At 46.6% G+C, this 26478-nt stretch overlaps 1 protein-coding gene across 4 annotated transcripts in view; it reads left to right on the top strand.

Moving 5' to 3' along the window:
* The first annotated feature begins 11867 nt into the window (after positions 1-11867).
* Positions 11868-26478, top strand: part of KIT (KIT proto-oncogene, receptor tyrosine kinase) — an 85122-nt gene continuing 70511 nt past the window's right edge. For all 4 annotated transcript variants that reach the window (XM_045997700.1, XM_045997698.1, XM_045997699.1 and 1 more), the window contains exon 1: positions 11868-12017. In XM_045997700.1, the coding sequence (XP_045853656.1) occupies positions 11951-12017 (67 nt within the window). In that variant the 5' untranslated portion in view covers positions 11868-11950. The remainder of the gene's footprint in view (positions 12018-26478) is intronic.

Below are 26478 nucleotides of genomic sequence, written 5' to 3'. Positions count from 1 at the left end.
GGAGAGGGGCACACCGGGAAACACAGCAGGTCCAGGGGGAAGCACAACAGAGAAAGAACTGGATGTGCAGAGACACAGGTGTGTCACCAATTAAAGCACGTGGTGGGGTCCCTGACTCAGTCTTCAGGGGTTAGAAATGTTGTCTCTGTTTCAAAACAAAAGAAAAGAAAACCATCCCCACTACCCCGCTTCCTCCATAAAGTCACAGCGAAGAGAAAAAGACAAAATTCAGTCAAGGCAGAGACGCTGGAAGTTTGTGCCATCAGACATGTGTGGCCCTGGTGTATGCAAAAGGCAAAAATATTTGAGAATAGGAATGTTTAATTTGACATAAATATTTATTAATTCCTAAGTTCACTGCAGAAAATATTTGACGTAGCTAAATTTGGCCAAAGAAAGCCCAACTTACTGTTTTCTTTTTAAATTGTAGAAGTCATACATGAGCATCCTTGAAGAAAATTTCCAAGGGCACAGAAGGAAAAGGGAGAAGGAGCGAACTTCCCTACTTAACCCTCCCTCTTTCCCAAATCTACCCCACTTGCCAAAGACGGCCACTGGATGGTTTGGAGCACACCCATGTGGAGATATGGTTAGATTTTAGGTGGAACCATGGAAAATGGCTGGTTTTGTGGGTCGAAAATGGCCAACTCCACTTCCACCTAATATTTAACATGCTTTGAGTCAACCTTCCCATGTTCTCCTGCGACTTCCTCTCTTTCTCTAACCATAAATCCTTACACTTGATGTGAACAAATAGAGATCGGTTTTTGTTGTTGTTGATGTTTTTGTGCATAACATTTCTAAAAGGGCTATTAAGAAAATCATCTTGAGAAGATCAATTAGGGCTACAGAGAGGCAGAGAGGCTTAGGAGGATAGAACTGCTGGAAAAAGGACTCCATCTGGCAAATAAACTGGTCACCTCGGGTCAGCCTGCCCAGAAGACCCCGTTCTTTCCATGGGGCCCTGGGTGGACATGGTGAAGAGGCTTTTCAGGACAAAAACCAAAACCCGCCCCCAGTGTCTTCGCTGTGCGACTCCTGCTGCCTCGGGTAATTGACCTCCCAGCCGCGCAGCCTCCCCTGCCCTGGGCTGGGCTCCAAGCTGTCTGGGAGAGAGGCTGGCTGGCTCCAAGACACAGAGGCTGTAGTCTGCAACTCAGACGAAGTTTTTGTGTTAACAATAAATGTTAACTTAGTTTCTGATAACTGCGGGAGTGGGAGTGGGATGATAGTACCTGATCCTCCCAGATTGTTGTTACTATAATTTTTCATCATCATGCTCTCGGAGGGCAGTTTGAGGGGAAGCAGCATTGGCTTCATGGTCAGAAAACTTGCCTTTATTTTTTTAAAGATTTTATTTATTTATTTGGCAGAGAAATCACAAGTAGGCAGAGAGGCAGCCAGAAGTGGGGGGGGGGGGGGAGAAGCAGGCTCCCCGCTGAGCAGAGAGCCCGATGCAGGGCTGATCCCAGGACCCTGAGATCATGACCGGAGTTGAGGGCAGAGGCTTAACCCCCTGAGCCATCCAGGCGCCCCAGAAAACTTGCCTTTAAATGTCGGTTCTATTATTTATTAAAACTGATGGTCTTTAACTGAATCCCTTCTCCTCAGTGAATCACAATTCATTTTACAGGTTATACAATTAAAACAGTAAAAAATATCTTGTCATTTATTGGGTGCTTACTTTATGCCAGGTTCTGCTTTTTAGCACTTTATATAAATTAACTTGTGTCATTGTCATTGACATTGTCATGGCAGACCCTATTCTTATCCCCATTTTACAGGTGCAGAGGTTAAATGACTTGCCCAAGGTCACACAGCTAGAAAGTAAGAGGAACAGGAGCAAGAGGTTCAATGTTCGAAGGTTAAAGAAGAATGAGTGCTTTGGGCATCTCTCCTTGGCACTAGGGCAAGAATTTGGTGATTTTTTTTCCCCCCTTTGGGCTATTGCCCTCAGAAAATCATGAAGATTTGGGAGCTGGATAGGATCTCAGAAATTGTCAAGGGCACACCTTTTCTTTCCAAAGAGGAAGACATAGGCCCAGAGAATTTAAGGGAATTGGGCAAGGTTCAAACGAATGAGTGTGTGTGGGAGGGGCGTAGATTTTGCCTATTGCCTTCAGTTGTCCACATTTAAAGCAATTTTTAAAAAAACTGTCTTTTGGGGAGAAATTTAAACTTCAACAATAGCATAGGGGAACCCCATGTCCTACCACCCAGCTTCAACAGCCATCAACCACTCGGCCACTCTAGCTTTATCTATATTCCTGCCCACTCCTCGCCTTCCAATCCCCACTGGAGAATTGTGAAGGGAATCTCAGGTATCATACAATTCAGTATAAATTTAAACAATAAGGACTCTCTTTTTAATGTTAGCACAATACTGTTACCAGACCTCAAAAATAACAACATTGCTTCATATCATCAAATATCTTCATAGTGTTCATTTTCCCCCTTTAGCACACGCTTTGTTTGTTTAAGATTTTATTTATTTGACAGAGAGAGAGAGATCACAACTAGGCAGAGAGGCAGGCAGGGGTTGAGGGAAGCAGGCTCCCTGCTGAGCAGAGAACCCAATGCGGGGCTGGATCCCAGGACCCTGAGATCATGACCTGAGCTGAAGGCAGAGGCTTAACCCACTGAGCCACCCAGGCGCCCCAGCACACACTTTTTTTAATAGTTGGTTTGCAGCAAGCAAGTTTTGAACTTTTAGGAAATGCAAGACACTGCGGAGGACACAGGGATGGTTAAAAAAAATCGTTACCCTTTGGTTCTGAACGGACAAGAATGAACCTGAAACCCGACTATTAAAGTGGATCAAATGTGTACCGAGGTGTTGGGCAGGGGGAGCAGTATGGGGTGAAGCCTTGCTTACCAACTTCGCTGGGCCTCAGCCAACCTCCACCACCAACTCCCCAGGTGACCTTAAGTAAGGTGCCTGGCCTATCAGTGCCCTCCACTCCTTCCATGTAAGATGGGGCTGATAACTAGACCAACCTCAAAACGTGGTTTGGAGAAGAAATGCAGTAACGCAGGTAAACACTTACATCAGCACACGAAATGTGATAATTATGGACTAAACACTAGATATTATTATAATATCCCTGCATAGTTATGACCCATTAATAAGTCTTAAAGTCACTTTGTAGTGGATAGTGAAAGGTGGATAGTTCTGGTTATTATGCCATGAATAATAATACATAATAATAATTATTGTGGATGATGAAGATGATGATGATGATGATTCTGCCAGGATTTATTTTTTTAATGTGCGAGTCAATTAAAATTAATTGACTTTAATTGTCAATTACAAGTAATGTAGGAGTGTTTTTGCACTCATACTCTCTCTCTCTCTTTTTATTTCTCTCCCTGCTCACACCCTTCTCCAAGCTGAGGTCATAAGGACTCGATCCCGGAAGCCACATCTCCAAGGCGTTTCTTCCTTAAAGGACCTAAGGGATACAAGAAATCTGATTCCTAACTGAAAATGGGGTAGCAGAAAAGAGATTGCTACACTCCCTATGCTCAGGCTGACCATCCATTCTGGATGGCTGGATTTGTGCCTGTTGTCGCCTTTCACTCCCCAAATCATCCCATTTTGGATGATAAATATAAGGTCACCCGACCTATATCTAAATTAGAACATCAGGCATGTTCTATGGTCATATGGTTTGGAGTCAACCTTCCCCTCTTTGTCTTGTTGCTCCCCCCTCCCCCTAGTGCACCTGCCATTCCCACCTGCCTAGTGTATGCCCTGGCCTCCACGGTCACCTTATGACCACCTGGGACCTAGGGGCAACCTATGACCAGAGCTACTTCCTTCAGTCACTAGCAATGGTTTATGCCACAGCTTTGGGTGATGTCACCAGGGCCTAGCTCCTATTGCTACCCCTTCAATTATCAATCAAGAATGAGGGGTGGGTCCCTAATCTGAGCTCATTTAGTTGCAAATTTTAGGAATTGCAAATAGATTAAAAAATTCTGTTTCCTCCCGCCCTTACCAATCAAGAGACCTGATTTATATGTACTGTGTGTCAAATGCATTTCTTACTCCTCGCATTTACTAAACCACTTAATACATTTCATCTTAAAGCAAGTTGTTCTTACTCCTACGATATGACTTCTTTATCATATCCTTAGGAATATGTAAAAAGGTGAAAAGGTCATGATGCTTAGTATGAGATTAAGACAGATTTGTATGACAATAATAAGTTGTTTTTTTTTTTTTTAAGTTGGATTTCTTGGAGCCAAAACAAATCCCGATAAAATAAAAATCCTAGAAAAAGGACTCAGATGCATAATTGGTCAGTAATTCTATTTTGCAGACAGTCGGTGCCTACTGTGTGTTTCATGGCTTTGTATTGGGCAAGCCCTTCAGTAAGATCCACCGTGGAATTACAGCACTGTTTCCTCAAAGAATGTATCATTTAGTGGAGAGGCCACGACAAGGTTATGAATAATTCTATTATAAAGCAATGAAAGATATATGACTACAGGGATGTCTGAACCTTGTGCTGCGGGGATTTCTAGAACGCAAATGTGACTCTGAAGTTTAGAAATACTGCTAATTCTGGGAAGTAAGCATAGATTTAGATAAACAGCCCTATCATGTTGCTTTTTTTTTAATTTATGTTTGTATAGTGGCCCAGGCATGTGAAGTTCTCAGGAATGGTTGCTGATAATTACAATAAAGCAGTCTTGTAGTGGTCTATTTTAAGTACTATATCTATCTGTATCTATATCTATCTATCTATCTATCTATCTATATCCATCTACATTCTATACATAACGTGATACATGTACATATAATATATATTACCCATTTATGCGTACACATACATATATACTTATATATGTAATATGTGTATTATACATATATAATATACATATTTTATCTTATATAGAGTATATATACTTCATATCTTATATATCTTATATAGAGAGTAATATACTTAATATTTTATATATATATATCTTATATCGTATACAGAGAGTATATATGCTTAATATTTTATATATATACACATAGAGAAAGTTTGTGTCATATGTGACTGCCTCTAGGGTTTTCAAATTGACTCCCACATTTCTCCCATTTCTCACTGGTCTTGGCTCTTCTGTTTCCTCATGTTCATTCCTCCATCTTGGCTTTACACTCTGTTTCCACGTCCCTTTTGTGACCCTTCTCTGCCAGCAACCAGATCTTCAAAATCTTCTCCTTCTGGTGCTTCCACCTCAGCCACAAACTGCTGAAGACCCTCCAGTCTCCCCTCCATCTCTCCCTCAACCCCTCCTTTCTTCTACCATTACTTTTCTCCTTCCCTTCCTTCCTTCCTTCTTTACTTCCTCCCTCCCTCCCCCGCTTCCTTCCTTCCTTTCTTTTTTTCTTTCTTTCTTCTGAGAGAAAGAGCATGTGAGTCACTGGGGGAGGATCAGAGGGAGAGGAGACTCTCAAGCCAACTCCACCATCAGATCAGCACAGAGCTGAATGTGGGCCTCGATCCCATGACTCTGAGATCATCATGACTTGAGCCGAAATCAAGAGTTGGCTGCTGAACCAACTGAGCCTCCCAGGCACCCCTATACCATTACATTTCTTGAAAACTTATCAAGCACTAAATCCTTGGGTCTGCCTCATCCCTTCAAATGTGTTGTTCCCTCCACTGCAGCCTGGATTCTGGCCCCACAAACTCTAAGTGTGTGTGTGTGTGTGTGTGTGTGTGTGTGTGTGTGTGTGTCTGAGTGGGAGTACACGTTGAGTCACCAAAAACCTCTAGGTTGACTAAGAAAGTGAGTTATCATGGTAATCAAGCCCAGGGCCTATGGACTCAGCCTGCCACACGTTCAAATCCTGGTACAAGTTACTTAACTTCCCGGTGCCTCAGTTTCCTGAACTATGAAGTGGAAAGACAGAAATTATCTGGTAGAGTTATTGGGAAGATTAAGTGATTTGGCGTGTATAAAGAATTTGGAACTGGCTAGGCATTATCAGTTGATTTTATGATTACAAACTGCCTGGGATGCTTTTCTGTCCTTATCTTACTTGACTTCCGGAAGAGAGAGAATACAACTGAATTCTCCTACTTCCTCGAAAATCTCCTTTTGCTACCGCCCTCTCTGTTTTTGCCTTTCTGGCCCTAGCTTCTCAAGTTCCTTTGTCAAATCCCTTTTTCTGCTGGTCGCTCCTTGTCTAGGTGTGGGCTCAGCCTTCTGCTTTCCTGGTGGTGTGTGCTGTCGGGGGTGACCTCACTGAGTCCTTGGTGGCAGCCACCTCCCTATGGCCTGTTCTTATCTGAGCTCCAGGCCTGGATCTCAAGCTTGCAAGAAGTCTACAAGCACCTTGAACTCAACATGCTCGACTACAAGTTCTTCACCAGATACTCCAAACCCACTTCCCAGCTCGCCGAAGGCAAGCGCGTGGCAGCTTACCCCTGAAGCCAGGCACGTCCTGGAGCTCCTCCTTGCAACTCATTTTCTGCGGTAACGTTGGTGATCAAGGCCGACTCAGAGTACTTGCATTCTCTCTTCTTCGCACCCACTTCGCACCCATTCTCACCTGCACCCACTCGGTTCCGCTCACCAATTCTCCCAGGGATCTCTGCATCAGGCTTCCTGCCATTTTCTTCAGGTCTCAAGATTTGTCCCCTTCCAACTCATCCTCCTCTGAGCATCCCCATAGCTTTCCAAAATGCAAATGCAAATGCTTTCCAAAATGCAAATCTTACCTCATCCGAGCCTAAAGTCCTTTACCCTTCATAGGGTAACTGTGAATTATGAACTATATGAACTATGACCCTTCATAGTTAAGAGGATGAAGTTCATGTTTCTTGGCACCCATGGGTCCTGTTTATCTCTGTGCTCTCGACTTCCCTTCCCTGTGGGCCCAGTTTCCCAGGCTGTACTGTGCCACAGGGACTTAGAGCTCTTGATCTACATGCCCCCGCCCCCCCCCGATGCTGTTTCTTCCTCTGGCCCTTCACACCCGTGCTTTCTACCGCTTAAACATCCTCCCCTCTCTGCTGTGTCTTCCTCTTCTTCTGATACCTCAGAATCAAAGTGCATCCTCTTTGGGGAGCCTCACTATACAACATGACGTAGCTGCTCCTCTGTGTTCCAACATCACTCTGTCTAACCCTCTGTTAGAGGATGTAGGACAGTTTAGTCTTTGACCCCCTTAGGCATCATCCTTTCTTTCTCTCAAGTCCCATGAGGGCAGCGCCTGTGTCTTACCTCACTTTGCATTCCTATACCTGTAACTCATCTGGCCGATGGAGGTTGTTCAATAAATACTGAATGGAAGCTTGAGCCGAGAACATACATTATTTTCTTTCATCTTCATAAACTGTGAGGTGCTTATCGCTAGACCAGAACCTACCAATACGGATCATATGTTCATTTCTTCCACTGTATGGACAAAAGACTTTCAAACAGTTTCTGGGGAAGCAAGGATTGTGAAGGAGCAACCTGGAAAGGGATATATCCTTTGGGTGGTAATCCCGCCTCTGGAATGTCTCCTAAATAATCAGAGGCAGAAAAGCTTTATTCACCAAGATGCTGCTCATCACTGAGTAATTTGTGATAGAAAAGAAAAACATGGAAAAGATAGAAAAATAATGAAACCCTCAAAATTATGGTATGTAAGGGCTCCTGGGTGGCTCAGTGGTTTAAGCCGCTGCCTTCGGCTCAGGTCATGATCTCAGGGTCCTGGGATCGAGCCCCGCATCAGGCTCTCTGCTCCGCAGGGAGCCTGCTTCCTCCTCTCTCTCTGCCTGCCTCTCTGCCTACTTATGATCTCTCTCTGTCAAATAAATAAATAAAATCTTTAAAAAAAATTATGGTATGTAATACAACTAAACATTATACTGCCATTATCCACTGCTGCCCGAGAATTTTTAATCATCTGGGACAATGCTAATGTTATGCATAGTGAAAAAGATGGATGGAAAATTAACAAATATTGTAAAATCTTAAATGATACAAAGGAACAAAAGAAACCTTTACAATAAGCAGAGAAATAGGATTTAACAGAAACATACCCAAAATTAACTCTTCAGTAATTGTATCTTGAGTGATTTTTGTTTTTTGTAATCTTTGGTATTGCCTAAATTTTCTACAAAGGCTCCTTGACTTTTACCATCAGAAACATAAAAATTTGCAGGTTAGAAATTTTGACTGTGTGGCTTTAATGAACATCTTCTGTTCCGTTTGTGTGGCACCCTTCCTCCTGCCTCCTGTGAGAGTGTCTCAGCTTTTCCTTGGGGACACGTCCCCCCTCATTCTTATATCTCATGGTGTGGATGAAATGAACCTTCAGCCCCCAGCTCTCAGAGTGGATGTGGGATCCAGTCCCGGTCAATCATCAGATCCTCCCCATCTGGCTTCAGTGACTGGTCCCAGATGTACATGTGACTTAACCCAGGTCCGTACATTTATAGGAGATGTTCACGGGGACAGAAAAGCTCTGCTCACATTGATACTAATAAGCTACAAGCCTAGAGCTGCCCGATTGTGTATGAAGACAGGGCAGTCATACAGGAGCGTGCTGCTGAAGGATGGACCTGGAGAAAGACGCATGTGCACACACCCACACCCACACCCACCCACCCACAGACACACACACACACACTCACAACACACACACCACCTTCAAGTCCTGATGACTTTGAATTCTTGATTCTAGGAAAGTCTCAAATGTTAGCCTCACTGGACTTTCCAGTTCTAAGAACCCTTACATTTGAGGTTTCTTTGTTTTTTTTTTATTTGTCTGAGTCCGTTTGAGCTGGGTTTCTACAAGTTGCAATCAAGAGTCCTCACTAACACGGTTATGAAAACAATGAACTATGTAAAGTATAATTTATAAAAGGCTCTAGGGCTGTCATAAGAAAGAGTACAGAATTGGCCCTGTACATCCTACCTGACAATGGAAAACATTTCCATCGTTGGAAGTGTTTCTGTTGGGTGTGTTCTAAAATGTAGTTCACTCCCATAACAGGTCACTTAGAGTACTTTCTAGATGCCTTCTTTTGCTGCCATGAGGTGTTATTAAAAATAGCTAGTCACGGGGCACCTGGGTGGCTCAGTGGGTTAAAGCCTCTGCCTTCGGCTTGGGTCATGATCCCAGGGTCCTGGGATCGAACCCCACATAGGGCTCTCTGCTCTGTGCGGAGCCTGCTTCCTCCTCTCTCTCTCTCTGCCTGCCTCTCTGCCTACTTGTGATCTCTGTCTGTCAAATAATAAATTAAAAAAAATTAAAAAAAAATAGCTAGTCACCCTAAAGACACAGTGTTGCAGGCTTTCTGCTATGCCTGGCATTAAACCTTAACTGGCTGGATCTGAAGAGATTTGGGATATCTCAAGAAAGGGATTGGAGTGAAGGGACACTTTGGTGTTTAGGGCAGTGATTTTTTTCCAGTCAATACAGAAAAACTTCAATATTCTACCAACCTATGTGGCCAACTTTGTGTTTATTGGCTGAACACAGCCCCTGTCAGCAGGCATGAGAATTTCTTTTTGGGTACATGCTTACCTTCCCAGACTGTGAACCACCCCCCCAGGCAAGGACTTTGTCTTACTGATTTTTGGAGGTCTTGTGCCTCCCCAGGTGCTCAGTTAGTAGATATTTGTTGGATGGTAAACATGACTGACAGTCCAGCATTGTATGATTCCCTATTCTGGGTTTTTTTTTTTTTTCTTTTTCTTTCTTTCTTTTTTTTTTTTTTTCCTGATAGAAGTTTCCTGCCTAGAATTAAATTGCAATATGCTCTCTTTTCACCTGCTCTTCTGAAGACTTGTTATCCTCTCCAATATCAGTTGATTGAAGAAGAAAATTGTAAATTTTCTCTCTCAGGCATAATGTTGATATTTTAACTCCCAGTGATTTTTTTTTCTTACTACAAAATGGATTTTAGAAATGAATCAAGATCCCAGAAACTTATGATTGCTTTGAGTGGTATCTTTTATCTCTGTCATCCTAAGAAAAAGATGTGGTCTGATGGCCCATAGCACCATAGCACAAGCAGAGGCCTTTGAAATTCAGTTTTCCCACAGCTGTATGACATGACACATTTGCTAAGACATTGGGGTAGGGGTCCTAGTCTTGACAGTAAGGACTGTGGCAGGGCCCACCTCTGTCAGTTAACAGTGGTACTCCAAGTACTAGGTCTTCCTTGTTCAGAGTAGACACTTACATGCTTGTTGAATAAATACATGAGTTTAAGGAGAGGCAATCACACATATTGATTGACCTAGAAATGATAATTTAAAAAAAAATACTTTATTTATTTATTTATTTGCGGAGGGGGGGCATGAGTGCAGGGAAGGGCAGAGGGAGAGAGGACTGAGCCTGGAGCCCAGTGAGGGGCTTCACCCCTGGACCCTCATCCCTGTTATCATGACCTGAGCCAAAGTCAGCTGCCTAGCCAACTAAGCCACCCAGGTGCCCCAGAAGTGATCATTTTTAAGTGATTAGCTTTAAAAATCCTTTCTTAAAAAAACTAACGTAGGTCCTATGAATATCAAACAGGAGAGTTTTTAATATGAAAAAAAGTGGGGTGAGGAGCTGGTTAATTATACATTTTGGAAGCTATGCTAGGGAAGAGTCTTGGTATATCTATATGATTCCCCCACTTTTTCTGATGGGCACCTATTTATTTTCCACTCTGAAGCTCTCTGGTAAGGTGTTTTCTTGGTTTATTCCAACGCAGCGGGAAAGGTCATCGTATCTGGAATCAGTCTTAAAATGACTGGCTATCCCCTCTATTTGCTGTGCGGTCTTGGGCCACTTTTAAAACTCGGGTAATAAACATTCTGCTCTACCCACCTCACACGGCTGCTGTGGTGAGCATGGAATAATATTAGAGTAAGACGGAACTATAAAATCCCGTCAAATACTATTGTTACCTTGGATAAAGCAATTCCCAGGCAATGGAACCCGGTTTAAGATGATTGTTTTATTATTATTTTGGTCCTGGTGCAGGTTAAGGCAGCTAAGAGGACCGTTGGGACTCCTGTGGCAGTAACTGTCCTCTGGTACCGAGGCAGGGAAATTACAGGGCAGGGGGTGGGGTGGGGTTGGAGGGGGAGGCTCGCAAAGAGCTTAGCACAGAGACCCTGGCGGAAATGGGTTTAAAAACTCCGGATCCCCGATCAAACTTCGCAAGCCAAGCTGGGTTCCCAGGAAAGTCTAGGCAGGGGCTTCTTTGGCGGAGGCCACGCCGACCAATAGAAACCAATTGTGTTCTTACAGTTAAGAGCAGGTGGAGAAACGGAGCATTAATCACCTACGCCCGGGCTCAGCATTTCACCACGGTGTCAGGCGCCTAGCTTGGCCCTCCTTGATTAACATAAATGGAAAAGAACGTGGGGGCCCAGCTCCCAATCCCCTGCGCCCCAACTCCTGTCGGTTCCCGCACCACCTCCGCCACCAGCGGCGTCTCTCTTCCCTCGGGAGCGTGCTCGAGGGCCGGGCGGCGGACCTTTATTGTCTGGGGAGCACCTGCCAGGTGGCGGGCCCGTGCACTAATGTGCGCTGGGTGCCGGGCTTCACAAAGCGCGCGGGCAGCAACCCCCCTCATCTGGGAACCGCCTCGGGCCCCCGACCACATCACAAGGAAGGCGGAGAGGTAGAGAAATGAAGGGCCTCGGGGGTCAGGAGCAGGCGGCGAGGGCCAGCACGCCCTCTTCCTCCCCGCGGGCTCAGTCCCCTGGGATTAGCACGTCGAAGGAGCAGAGGCCAGACGCCGCGGGGAGAGAGCTAGACCCGGGAGCGAGGGAGGGAGGGGAGGCGAGGAGGGGCGCGGAGAAGGGGCGTGGTCAGCGCGTGGGGGGAGGGCGCTGGGAGGAGGGGCCGCTGCTCCGCGCTCGCGGCTCTGGGGGCTTGGCTTTGCCGCGCTCCGTGCACTGGGGCGAGAGCAGGAACGTGGAACGGAGCTCCGATCCCAGCGCAGCCACCGCGATGAGAGGCGCCCAAGGCGCCTGGGATTTTCTCTGCGTCCTGCTCCTCCTGTTCCGCGTCCAGACAGGTGGGAGAGCGCCGCGGGACCCCCGGGCCGCGCCCCCCGCCCCGTTGTAGCCTGTGCCCCCGAGGGCTCGAACCTGCTGGGGTGGGGGGTGGTTCGTCGGCTGAGGGGACGGCCCTTCAGTGCCCGTGCTTTTCAGGCTCCGGGAAGGTTCGAGGCGTTCCCGGGACTCTCCTGCGCCCTGCCTCGCTCACCTGCGCGGGGAGCCCCTGCGGCGGTGGCGAGGGCGCTGAGCCGGGGGTCTTGAGGGAAGGAGGGCGGCGAGGGGGCTCAGCAGTGAGCGAGGTGCGGTCGCCGGCTGCAGGCTGAGTGCGAGTTCGGGGCTGCTTTTGTGTAGAGGGTACGGGGGCCGAGGCGGGCGGGTCCTGGGTCCGCACCCAGCGCGTTATCTCCGCGGTGCGAGGCGCGGCCGCCGCTTCCTTTTGTTAAAAGTTGCGCGTGTGTGACCAGTGCACTGGACGAGCAGCCCGCAGGTTCCTAGCCGCGCCGAGGGCAAAGTTGGAGAGCCTTGTCTTCGCTCTGCGGCTGCCGCTTTCTACACCGCGGGCGCTCTTTTTGGCCCAGAGCTGGGGACCGGCCCTCTGCCGCCTCTCCTCGCGGCGTCCCCGGGCCCCCCGGTGAGGCATTTTGCCCGGGGAGCGCGCGGCGTGCGGCTCTGGGGCCGGACCCCGCGAACCTAGAGGTTGAGGCTACGGGGACAACTTGGGCAGGGCGTGTGGAAAGCAGCCGCTAGGTTGCAGACTTTTTGCCGTTGTAAATCCCGTGCCAGAGGCTCGCCCCTTTCCGCCGGGGTGCCGTTTCTTTCCTGCCACGCGCCTCCGAGCGGCTGGTGGCTGCGTATGCCGCCTGCTCCCGGAGGAGGCAGGGACGGTGCGCCCGACGCTCAGGTCCTCCCCCCGGCCGCCTCCCGGGCCCCCCCGGGATGCCCGGACAGGCTGGCGGGGCTCTGCAAGCCGCTCGAATCGGTGTCTGCGACCTGTAATTTCGGGTCCCCGTTTTCTTTGGGAATTTTGAGATTTGCAACACCCTTCCCCACGTGATAGCCACACTACTTAAAGCCCGCCTGGGGCGGGGGTGGGAGATGGAGTGGAACTTTTCTGTAAATCTTCCTTGGATCTTGAAGCTGTCATGAAAATCCGGTTCTGTCTGCGCGGGAACTTGGGTCTGAAGGTGCAGGAGGAGGATTTGCGGGCTCCTGGAAGCTCTCGGTCAGAATCCTGCCCCTTCTTCCCTTTTTTTTTTTTTTTTTTTCCCTTTCTGGGTGTCGCTGGTGCGCGAGCGAGAGCAGGTCGCCCGGCAAAGCCTTTGAAAGCCTGCTCTCTCCCAGGTCATTTTTTGAAAAACCTTTAAGCCTACCCCAGTGATGCAAAGACAGAAAGTGAGTCTGAACTGGGATTTGAGGGCTAAACAAGGAAGCATCGCTGTGAACTGTCGTGGTCCTCCACTGACCACTGGTCCATTTCCCATAAAGTCTCAAGGTGCAGCCTCCCTACTCCCCGGCTGGAAAGGCATTGTGAAGGCTTTCCTGTGGAGGAAGGGAGGCCTCGCACCTGGATCTGGACCCTGTGAGGTGGTGGTGGTGGTGGGGAGGGAGGAGGGATAATCATGAGTGAGTGCCCGGATTCCGCGGCGGATTTGACCATTCAAGTTTCAGATGACATATTTTGTCCTTACGTCTTTGTGCCTTGAAATGAAGGCACAAATGCCTTGGCATTTTTAATTTCACTTAAGGTATGTGTACGGACCCAAATAGGGCGCTGGCACGACAGACCACACAGAATAGTTAACCTTTTAAAAAATTAAATGAATCCGTTGCTTCCTTCTTCCACGTAATTATTCCTGCCCATCCAGTAGATTTTTGGCAGAGGGAATTTTAAGGTCTGGCTCCTGGGGGGCAGTATGGTATAGTGACAGAGCCTTGAGCTGCCCTTCTGGTTCTCCTTTTCTAGCATTTATTAGCCGTGTGTCCTTGGCAGGTCGTTTAAATTCTGGAGATCCCAATTTCCTCAAGAGGATGGTGAAGCATCTTTGGGACCCCAAATTCTCCTCTGACAGTGTTCTGAGTGTAGATTGCAATTTTTCTGAATTCTTTCCCTGATTCCTTTCTGTCTCCCTGAAATTCCTCTGCCTCCCCTGGTCACAGGGTCCACTCGTGGTATACTGCTGGTCAGCCTCTGGCTAAAGCAGGAAATTGTGGTTTATTCTGCTCCCTCCAGGATCCAAGCACGTCTGCCCAGTTTGCCTTTGAATTCGCTCAAGGAGGCACCAATTCTGTAGGACTCTCCATCACCACTCCCCTCAGTGTTTATGACTCCTGTGCCCAGTGAAGTGAACCTGAAGGAAATAATGAATCATACTTTTCCCCCTTGTTCCTGCAGGTGTGAGGTCGAAGTCATACCCAGCAGCTGACCCTGGGACATTTTGGATCTTATCCTGTTGGGAATAATATGATGGTCTTGTCAAGTCCAGAAAAGTCATTTAGCCCCATTCTGGTCTTTCCCACTCATCCGCAGATTTTTTTCCTTAGGACTTGATAAATTATGTATGCTGTGTTATTGCAACACATTTTCTGATGCGCCTTAAATTTCACTTTGTGTGTTGTACATAGTTGTTCTTTATTCGGAACTGGGCCAGGCCCATGCTGGGTAGTTGAGGGGTGGGGTGGTGCTTTATACTTGGTATTTCTAGTCCTTCCAATAAACCCTGGGGGGTGTGGGTAGTACTCTTGCCATCCCCACCGTTTTATAGCTGGAGAAACTGGCTGAGGATTAGTCAGTTACCAAAATCAATCCGTGGTGAAGCCTGACATTAGCCCCTCATATATGCCCAACTGTGTATCCATTCACATGCCTTAACAGAATCAGTTGTGTGATTCATTGGAAACTATGCAATGAACACATATTTATATGCCAGGGTATTGTTGGAGGTTCTGGGACTACAGGATGGTCAAGGTCATTACCTTCCAAATTTTGGTAAAAAACAAACAAACAAACAACACCCAGAATTGCCTGTCTTAGGATGTCTGAGGTAGTGTTCTCCGTTTGAAGAGAAGTATTCACTGCGAAGGGGAATCATTAAATTCTGCTTCCCTGGGAAGTGTGTAGGCAATGGACCCTGGGCAAGAAGACGGTAGGTGTTAGCTGTCCCATTCCAAAGGCCCTCAGAAATGAGGATAAGCTGTCTCTAAGGTGATGGTGGAAATCAGTCGAGCCTTTTTTCCCCATCCCCCACTCCAGAAAATTAAAAAAAAAAAATACTCTCAGCATTATTACATACTTGTGGCATACGTGTGTAAGAGCAGACCCCCAGGAATGAGTTAATACCGCTGGTCATTTAGGGACAGATGTTGTGGTGATGAATTTTGCTGCTGTTGTTGACGGCTGCTAGAAGTTACCCTTAGGATTTTGACTCATTTCCTCAAATCTTTCCCCCCCAGCTGATTAAAGAAGGACACCAGGAAATGAGCCGCGGTGTCCAGGCGGAATTCTTGAAGCTGGCCTTGCAGGACAGGAACCCCTTAAAGGCAGTGGTCAAGGCCGTAGCCACCTTTGCTCCAGAATGCATTTATTTGATCGGTCGGTGGACGGGCTGGGACAAGGGAAGGGCTTTATTTTGCCGCATTCGTGTGTGGTTGACTTTCAGAATAAGGGATTGAAAGACATGGGAAGGGATCTTAAATGTGCAACATTTTATAGGTGGCTTCTGTAACTTGAATGGGTAGTGTGTGAGTTCGAAGCCGGAGGGAGGAGTGCCTCCCCGGGAGTAAGCAGAGGTCCAAGTGTGAGTGTAGGGCCAATCTTTGTTGAAAGGGAGGGGACTTGGAGGGAAGTCTGGCCGAGTCCCTCTGATTTTGGATGTTTGGCACCGGAGACCGCTCATCTTTTGACTTCAGACTCTAAATAAGTAGAGAGGGGTTACTGGCTGATAGCCCAAACACGCATTTGTTGTCTGCCCCAACCCCCCGCCCCATCTTTTTAAGAAAACATCCAGGCCATATTTAAAAATCTGGAGAATTTATGTCAAGATCTCGGTTTGTCTGTTCTCTTGAAGAACTGAGAACTCTGCCCCTCTCGATGGACCTGTGGTGTTTAGGAAGCCCTAAGAAATACCGCTCTCCTGTCAGCCCTTAAACGTGTAGACATTTAGCCTTAGGCCCTGGTGAGCGTAGATGGGACCACACAGGTACCTGGTGGGCAGAGCACAGGCCCAAGGAGGGACGACAGCCTTGTATCAGTCTGCTGGCTTCGTGGCTGACCCCTCTGGGGCCTTGGAGCAAGTCGCTTGCCCTGCTGAGTTTACTTTTTCCATCTTAATTTCAGCTGTGTGACTTTGGCAAATTCCTTAACCACTCTGTGCCATCCTGTGCCAGTAAATGTGTTTCAACCTGGAGAGTTTTTAGAATGGTGCTGCCTAGCACGCTTTCTAGTACAAGCTCCGTACATGTCAGTCATGATTGTTATCTGTAAGATAGGAATTCTCGTTATGCCTAGCGTGGAAATCATGCCCACTCTAATATGGTTGGTTGTCCTGCAAATCAGAAAGAGATTTTTGTACAGACGACCTGGCTCAGGGTCTGGGATGGGCACCTGATGAGCGAGTGAGCTCTGTGAGTGTGTAGAATGTGACTTAAGCTTTGCCACCTTTGCGTGCAGGTATCAGTAAGTGCTAACATGATGGCTTTTAACGTGAAATAAACTTTCATTTTTGTTTTGCATTTTAGATAGCTTTTGACCTAACAGTTGGGAATCACTGCTCTCAGACCGAACAGATCTTGGACTTCCCCCCTCCCCCCAGAAAGACAAACAGCCCAGCCCATTTCTCCAGGGCAAAGAGTCACATCAGCGGACTCTTCCATTCATCTTACGCTTCAGCTTTTGTGCTTACATTTTGGTTTCTGCACACTTCGTGCCTCCTTTCCTGACAGCTAGGTTTTCAACACTTGCAAGCTTTAAGCTAAATTGTTAGCCACGGTTCAGGGCGTCAGAGGTAAGACCTTGAAAGGGACTCTGAAAGGGTTTTTACCCAGTTTGACCCCTTGCCAGCTCTCCGCTCTGGGAGAAAACTCTTCCTCTCTGGAAGCTTCAGTTCTCCATGTGTGACCCAGGGATGGTGGCATGGGCTCCCCAAAGGAGTAAATGAAATTATCCACGTAATAATGTCTCTATCATGGTGTCCCTCATGGGGACAGCATGGGGACTCCACAACAGGGCGATTTTATGTTCCTCTTTCAGCTTTGTCTCTTAGAAAAAAAAAATTGAAAATGGATTAAAATCAGATTATATAGAGTGGTGGGTGTTTGTTTTTTAGTAGTACTATGAAATGTATACATTTAACGTCTAGTTTTTTTGTTTTTTTTTTTTCTTAAATCTACTATTAGTGGCAGTGCATTGTTCTCTCCTTGGTTCTTTGTTTCACTGTATTTTTTGCACATTTCGGTGAATACAGATTTCTAGATGAAAGTTGAGGAGGGGAAAATGGCTATTTTCTCAAGGTGGCCCGGTAAGGGTAGCTCACATAGAGTCTAGGAACCCTATTACCTTATAAAGTGGCATTGATGTCACCGTAAGAGAGAGGGACTTTTCTGTGACGGCCTTCCCTCGGAGTGAGGGACCAGGCTGACCTTGGCCATTGCCCCAGGCTAGACATACAAAGGAGCTTGGTATATATGAACGTCTCCTGTTCTCTAGGACTTGTACAGCGCTTTCAACATAGTAAATGCTCAGTAAACATTTCAGAAAGAGTCGAAGGAAGATCTGTCAATCCCCAGGCCTTAGTCCTTGCCAGCACTGCAGGTGTGGGCAAGAGCTCGGGGAGGGATGGACTAAGAGCACAGCCTCTGATTTCAAGCGAATTTGGCATCAGAAGGAGTGCTAAGTGGTCAGGTGGGAGTGCAGAGGGGAGGAGTTTATGTCTTGGTGGGCAGGTGATAGAGATCAGAGATCAGTAGAGGTATCCAGGTGGGACATAATATCTAAGGTTAATTTCTGCCTGTTAGAGAGTAGAAGGTCTCCAGCTGAGGCTTCCGTTGGAAGCAAGCTGTGGGAACAGGGGATAAGACTTAAGATCTTATTTGAGGATTGTCGGGTCTTTCAGGTGGTGTGATGGTTGCGGTGGATAGGGAATTGGAAGGGAAGGGGCTGGGAAGCCTCCGGGAACTTGATTAACCTCCGGGAACACTGGAAGGGAGGGCATCATCTAGTGTTGAGTTTGGTGCAGATTCTGAAAAGAGCTTGGAGGTCAGGGCTAAGGTGAACCCCACCCAGCAGTGGCTCTCTGGGATTTGCTGACTAAGCCCAGGCGGCTCGCTCCACCATTTCATCCAGTCCCCAACCTGCCCCGAAAACTTGGACACCCCCTTGCTGTGGGTAACCAAGACTGAGTGAGGAGTATGCGCTTGCACGTGTGTGTTTACATTTCAGTAAAATACACATAACGTTTACTGTCTTAATCATTTTGAGGCGTACAGTTCAGTAGTGTTAAGAACACTCACGTTGTCGTGCAACCCATCTCCAGAACACTTTTCCATCTTGCGAAACGAACTCTGAGCCCATTAAACACTCCCTATTCGCCCTCCCCCAGCCCCTGGCAACCATCACACTCTTTTCTGTATTTATGAATTGACTACTCTAGGGACTTCTTATAAATGGAATCCTTGAGTATTTGTCCTTGTGACTGGCTTGTTTCGCTTCGCATAACGTCTTCAGGGTTCATCCACGTTGTAACATATGTTAGAGTTTCTTTCCTTTTTAAGGAGGGAAGTGTATGGCTGTGTGTATGTGTGTATGCGTATGTGTTAATGTATACCATATTTTGTTTATCCGTTCATCCATCAATGGACACTGCCGGGGTTGCTTCCCCCTTTTGGCTGTTCTGAATAATGCTGCTGTGAACATGGGTGTGCAGATATCTGCGGGAGGGTTTCTCAGGGGCCTTGTTCAGGACAGTCAGGCTCATGGCCGAGCTGTGTGTTGATGGGGAGCTGGGCAGAGGGGCGCTCAGACTCTGCATGGCATCTGGGTGAAGGGATGGGGTCTGGGTGTGAGGGTGCGTGCTCTAGGAAGAAGGGAGAACACATAGGAGACAGGAAGGTAAAGGTGGTCGACTTCATTCACTTGGCAAATTCACAGGCATCTTGGGTGTACCAGGCATGGGTGAGATTGAGGGGAAGGGGGGAGCGGGAGTTCCCCGCAGGCCTGGGTAACTGGGAGGACTGGTGGTACTGTGGAATAAATGGAAAATAAAGTCAGAGGAGGAGCCCACCGTTTGAGGGGAGGAATATAGGGTATCCGTCTCTGTTGTGGTTATTTATTGACTGTTTATGGGCTGCGTTTATTTGAAACTCAGTTTCGCAGACATGATGGTAGGTACAAATGAGATTCTTCATAGGGTCAGGTCCATGTAAGGGCAAAGCTACACCCCAGAAGTCACCAGAACATGGCCGTGTAATATCAGGGGTAGGATATGGGGATTTTAAAGAATTGTGTGTTGTGTATCAGTCATAAAATGAAAAGTAAATTTTCATGAAAAGGAAGATAATTCTGCATTTATTCTCTGCATTAAGCCGTTTTTAAAGGTGTTTATTGGCTTTCTCAGAGAACAGAAATGGGTATTGTGGGTGTGAGGGAGGACAGAGTTGATTAAAGCTTTGGCAAATAGGCTCTTTGCAGGCAACTTGAAGAAATTGGATTTATTAAGCTGGAGAAGATAAGGTGAGGAAGTTTTAGGGAATGACAGTCTCCAAATATTTGTAATATGTGAGTGAGGAATGGGACAAAATGAGAATAGTTTAAATTGCCCCAGAAGAAAATTGAGATTTTTTTTTTTTTTTTTTTTTTTTTTTTTAGGGAAAATTCTTTGATTGGAGGCTTGGAAAATACTTTATTGCATTCCCAGAACTAGTTATAGGGTCTTTGCTGCAAGTATGAGGAAAGCCAAATATTGTCATTTTGAATGGTTAGGTCCTGCTTACCTCAGCTGGTCTGATGACTCTTTAAGGGCCTGTCTGAAACCTTTTCTAAATAAAATACCTAGACATTTTCCCTTCTCCCCTGCCTGGGCTTTGGGCAGAGTGTTTCTCTAAATTCTGGTTCGACCCTAACACGATCCACCACTCTTCACAGTTTTGGGCTGTACTGAAAATAGCCAATAAAGAACCCACAGCTTAAACATGGGTTATTGATCTGCTGGGGGCCGGGGGTTTCCAACCACAGAGTGGATGATCATGGTGTGATCACTTAAGACGAGTGCGAACGTGAGAGACACAAAAGAAGTTTCGAGGTCTAGAGGCGTGTGTCCTTGATCATAACCCAAAGGACGATCGTGCCGTGGCATCCCCCAACTGACTGATGATTTTGCGAGAATGCCAGCCATGCCCCACGTGGGCAGAGAAAACTGTTCAGGGTGAAGGAAGTCCTTTTCCCTTGATTGCTCTGGGTGGATTGTTTGCTCTGTGGTTTACCCACCACGCTGACTTCCCTTCCCACCTGCCTGTTCCCTTTGGTCACTTCATGGTCATGGCTCAATGGCACATACCAGATCAGCCTGCGGTCCAGGAGGGGAAGGTGGTGGCAGTGAGGTTGCAGTTCAACAGCTTCTAGTTGATGACACCGCCTCACTTGTCCTGTTGAAAATGTGGGATATGTCTGGGATGTGATCCCTGCCTTTATTAAGGAGGCTGGGAGCTATGGGAAGATAAGGGCTGGGGTGGGGGGGGTGGATGCTCCTGTAATAGGATTTATAATAAGATTTAAATAACAGTCCTGGTCCAGAAGCCAAGATGCATATTCATTACCATTGGATTAGAGGAATAGGCCTCATTTCTGGAGGAGAGAGGCCGATGCAGAGGAAGATCTGGGGCCCGAGTTAAATCTTGGTTCAGGAATTGGGTAAAGGTGCGAGTCTGAAAGGAAAGGGTTTCCATTAGCCAGAAGACTCCCATGGAAAGATTTTTTAAAAAAATATTTTATTTATTTATTAGACAGAGATCACAAGTAGGCAGAGAGAGAGGGAGGAAGGGAAGCAGGCTCCCTGCCGAGCAGAGAGCCTCCTGACCTGAAGGCAGAGGCTTAACCCACTGAGCCACCCAGGCGCCCCCCCCCCCATGGAAAGAATCTACTGGAAGATGAGTTAGGGTAATTTCTTAGGATTTTTTTTTTTTTAATTCATCAGTAATTGCAGTATTTCCTACGGTGCCATATGTGAGGAGATTTTTGTTAAGTGTAATCTGGTCAAGTAGTTACTTATTCAGAGAAATTAACTTTAAAAAATGGAAAAGTGCAGATCTCACTTTCACATGTGTTACACATAACGTATGTACAAGCCAGTCCAGGGCAAGGCCACGGACCCGCACTTCCAGGTGCTGTTAAGTAGGCTAATTACCCTCCCCCACCTTCCTACCTCCTCGCCACTAGCCAAGATTGCAGATTTCCACGGCTCAACATCCAGAAGTGGCAGTAGATGATTTTGGTTCTTATCAACAGATTTTAAATATTTAGTAAAATGATAATCCAGGCATATGTAGCTGTCTGCATAAATCCATTCGTTTTTTAAAAAAAAACAAAACAAAACTACTCCCAAAAAACCAGCAAGGAGCCAAACCTCCCAACCTTGAAGGGTCCTGAATGTTTCAGGATAGCGTAAGATACTGCCCTGGGTTCACCAGCCCTGCATTAGAGGGCAGTGAGAAGGGAATTAGGGGCACTGGTTACTGCTCTCCCCAAAGCAGTGATCCTTGGGTGGGCAGGTGACTCTTTGTGGGAGGGAGGAGAAGTCAATCACTTCACGAAAAGGTGTATGGTGGCTCTCAAAACAGGGGAGGGCCTTGTTCCTGACCAAGTGATAACAAAATAATAGGGAAAATGAGTAAGAAACCCTTACTCACTCCTTCTCTTGTACCTTTTAAGTTCCTGAGTGAGGCAAAATATCTAGCTTCCTTTGGATTTCCCCCAGGTGACTCAGGTTATTTCAAAGGGTGTTTATAAAAATTCCTCAAAACAGTCCTGGGCTGCCAGTCAGTAGGATGACCTACGTAGGCCACAGGATTGCTTAACAGAATTAGAGCAGGGGAGGTCTTTAGCACAAAGAACTTCGGAAATTATTTGGTGTGTCTTTTTATTGGAAGGAGGTATTTATAGAAAGGGATCTAATATAGATTTGGCTTCTGGGGAAAACACTGGTGATTTTAGAAGTGTCATGGGTGGGGGTGCATTGGCTCTCTGTTACTCTACTTGGCTGGTGCTCATTTGGGAGAAAACAAGAACATGTTTAAAAAAAATGGAAATTATTCTACTTGGAAAGACTACGGGTACTTTTAAAGTGACTCGGTTTGGGGGTGTGTAAAATGTCTTAAATGCATTTCCATTCTCATTTTCACGGATTTCTTTTTTAATGGGCAACGCTGAGCCTGTGTACCTTGGGAAGATCCTCATTTTAAGAAATGGCCTGGGAGAACCACATGGAAGGGTCATTATTAGGCTTTTTGTCCTCATTAAATTAAACCTAGATTCTTCATTCAGAATATGTCATTTGAATAGCCTCTTGTGGCAGTGTTTTTTTCTACTTATCATAGTATCTTCGGGATATATACTGCAGGCAAATAGTAGACACGTGTCTAGCTCAACCAAAATCCAGCACTTTCGTAAAAAGAACCCCCCCTTTTGCTTTTTAAAATAAACTAGCATATGTAGAAGGGTTTATGAATTTTTTAGTAGATCTGAATGTGTAGCCTAATTTACATTTCTGCATTTTCGAGGGATATTATTTAAAATGATCACCTTAGCTTGAGAATGACTGCCTTCTGGAGAGAGGCTGGCCAAGGGAGTGGACGCTGGAGGGCGAAGGCGGTGACCAGTCTGGAGGTGAGGACAGCCTGGCCCCCAGATGTAGCCGGCTTCTAGCTCCCTACCGGAAATCTGGGACAGCAGCTCTGGCCATCAGACTGTAATGCTTAAGTCTCACAGCTTCATTCTCTTGGTCCCTCCAAGTATCTTTTAAACTGACCTTACAGAGCAGGAATTCACAGATTTGTTCAGAAGTAATTATGAAATCATTGGGGGAGGGGGTATAGCAGTGAACACACCAAGCAAAAATCTCCGTCATCTTGGGGCTTCTGTTCCAGTGCATTCTTTTTGTCTCATGAGCCCAGGCCCACAAAGAGCCCAGAAAGAAGAAGAAAGCCCAGGGTCTCTCATAGAAAGCAGCTTAATTTAGATTTATTTCAGTTCTGCATTATGGTCAATTAAGGAAGGAAGCAGAGAAAGGTAAGTTTTCTCAGACGGTCAGTGGGGACTAGGTTCATGGGGACGGAGGGGGCCAGAGAAGGCAAACCAGATCAGGGCAAGAAGAGAAACAGGGAAGGGGGGAGGGGGGCCAGGGGTCGACTCAGTGGGAGCTTTTGAAGATAAGATGTTGGTCCCTTGAGTGCTGCCTGCCCTGGGAAGGGCTGAGCCCTCACTGCGGTCTCAGCTTTCCCCCTTCCCAGTGTGACAGAGGGACAGCAGGCCAGAGTGTTGGGCCACTTGAGCAGGGGTTCCAGGAAGGACCCACCAGAGGGGGTTGAATCAAGTGTGTGAGACACGGGGGCACGCAGACACGTGTCTTGGCTTTCCGGACTTCACGGAGCCTTCCCTGTGCCACAGTGCCTTGTCAGTCTGGAGGCTTGGAATCCTTTTTCTCAGAACGTACCAGAATGTTTTTTCACAGCTGAGAGACATGCTTCAGGGGTCCAGGCTGAGTGCTCTTCAGCATGTCTCCAAGGACTAGAGGGTCTTCACCTTTTAAAATTCATCCTTTCCTTGCTAAAATCAGGCTGGCTTGGGTCTAATAATAACTACGCTCCCCTGATGGCACTTTGCATCTGATTCCGGGCCGGTCAGCTGCTGACGGGTTTTCTGAGCATTGTGGCCCGCTCTCCTGTTCCTGTAGGTGGCCTGGGGGGTGGTGGTGGTGACAGCAGCTTGCTTGGCTTCATCTGACTTTCTGCATCTTGGCCCGAGAGTGGCCTTTCCAAGGTCCATGAAACGATAAGCTCTCTAGTTTCAAATCAAGGACACCCCCAAATGAAAATTGACCCTGTTAAACTCCTGAGGACTGGAAAGGTCCTTCTCCGTCAGCTCTTGGGCATCGAGTAGGACTGTTTGCTGACTTCGGAATTGTTAGTGTTGATCCTCAGGAAGAAATACAAGGTGCAGACGGTCTGGCGGTGGAGAGTGGTACCCCTTTGATTTGCGGCCAAGAAGGCATGGCCCTGGTGACCACAGCTTTGGCGGAAGGCCTTAAAGATCCCTCAGGGGCTTGGTAGGATGTCAGGTAACAATTTTGACCAAATGACCAGCTTTGGGTATACAGGTGTGGGTACCAAAGTAATGATGGACTCAGTTGCTGTAAGGTACTTGCTCCAGGTTTGACAAAAGACTAGTGTTTGTAAATCTGAGAATTCTTGTCCGGTGTCGTCATCATTGGTTAGTACCGACTCTTTAGGGTGAGAATTTCAGGGCCTAGTTTATTTATTTTTATTTTTTTAAAGGATTTATTTATTTATTTGACACAGAGAGAAAGAGATCACAAGTAGGCAGAGAGAGAGAGAGAGGAGGAAGCAGGCTCCCTGCCGAGCAGAGAGCCCGATGCGGGGCTCGATCCCAGGACCCTGAGACCATGACTAGAGCGGAAGGCAGAGGCTTAACCCACTGAGCCACCCAGGCTCCCCTCAGGGCCTAGTTTAAATAGACCCTGTTTAAGTTTGCTATCAGTTAATTAGAGAAGGGTTAAAAAAAAAAATAGGAGGCCTGAACTTTTAGACTATTCCTTGGGTTGTTTAAAAACCTAGTAGTAGGGGCGCCTGGGTGGCTCAGTGGGTTAAAGCCTCTGCCTTTCGCTCAGGTCATGATCCCAGGGTCCTGGGATCGAGCCCCGCATCGGGCTCTCCGCTTGGCAGGGAGCCTGCTTCCTTCTCTCTCTCTCTCTGCCTGCCACTCTGCCTACTTGTGATCTCTGCCTGTCAAATAAATAAATAAAATCTTAAAAAAAACTAGTAGTAGCCATTTTATTTTAAGATGGAGCAATTGAGGGGCACATGGGTCCATCTCTTGTTTAGTGTCCAGCTCTTGGTTTCGGCGCAGGGTGGTGAGATCACTCCTGTGTCAGGCTCCGTGCTCATCCCGTAATCAGGGACTCTGCTTCAGATTCTCTCCCTCTGCACACCCCTCTTCCCTGCCCCCTGTTCCAGCATGCGTGTGTGCACACACACACACACACACACACACTCTCTTCTCAAAATAAATAAATATTAAAAGATCGAGCAGTTGAACCTCACATTAACTTTAAATAAATTATAGAGGTGCCTGGGTAGGTCAGTTGGCTAAGTGCCCAGCCCTTGATTTTGGGCTGAGGTCATGATCTCAGGGTCATGAGATCCAACCTCACCTCAGAGCCTGCTTAAGATTCTCCTCCCCTTCCCTCAAACCCCCTCCCACACTCTCACTTGCTCTCTTTCTCTTAAAAAGATAAACTATGAATATCTGTCTAAATACATCAGTCATGGGGACATTTCAGACATAGGTAATAGTCCCATGAACCTTCCTATACCCATCATCAGGCTTCAACAGTGGGATCAACAACCAGACTTCCTGCTTTATCTCTGTCCCCTTCATCCCTGTGTTACTTTGAAGCGTATTTCCTGCATCGTGGAATTTCATCTATAGACTTCTTTTTTTTTTTTTAAGATTTTATTTATTTATTTATCTGACAGAGAGAGATCACAAGTAGACAGAGAGGCAGGCAGAGAGAGAGGGAAGCAGGCTCGCTGCTGAGCAGAGAGCCCGATGCGGGACTCGATCCCAGGACCCTGAGATCATGACCTGAGGCGAAGGCAGGGGCTTAACCCACTGAGCCACCCAGGCGCCCTCTATAGACGTTTTTGGTGTGTAGCTCTAAAGTACAAAGATTCCCTTCCCCTACACATAATGATGTCAGAGCCACAGCCTTCCAAGTCAGTATCATTCCACAGTGTTGTTGATTATCCCGTGTTCATATTTTCCCCACTGATATAGAAGAAATATAAAAATATTTAAATATACACACACACACACAAATATGTACACATTTGATAGAATCCAAACGAGATTCCCATGTAGCGTTTGGTTGATGTGGTCTTTAAGTCATTTCTTATTTATTATAGGTCCTCTTCCCCCATTTTCGTTGAAGAAACTAGTACTTGTCCTGTGCAATTTTTCACAGTCTGGATTCTGCTGATTCTGCTGATTGCATTCCTGTGGTGATGGCTCACATGCTCTCTGGTCCCTGTATTTCCAGTAAAATTGTGATTTAGAGGTTTGATCATACGCAGGTTTGATTTCCACTCCACCCCCCCGTAAGACTACTTAATACTTGGTATATTGTTTGGTTACCTTCCTTTTTCGGTGTACCTTTGAATACTGGCAAAGATTTGTATTTTTTTCACTCTGCTGGT

Source organism: Meles meles, chromosome 2 (genome assembly GCF_922984935.1).
Source record: "Meles meles chromosome 2, mMelMel3.1 paternal haplotype, whole genome shotgun sequence".
In the NCBI taxonomy this organism is placed as follows: Eukaryota; Metazoa; Chordata; class Mammalia; order Carnivora; family Mustelidae; genus Meles; species Meles meles.
The sequence above is the reverse complement of the archived record's forward strand: the minus strand, read 5'-3'. Positions and strand labels throughout refer to the sequence as shown.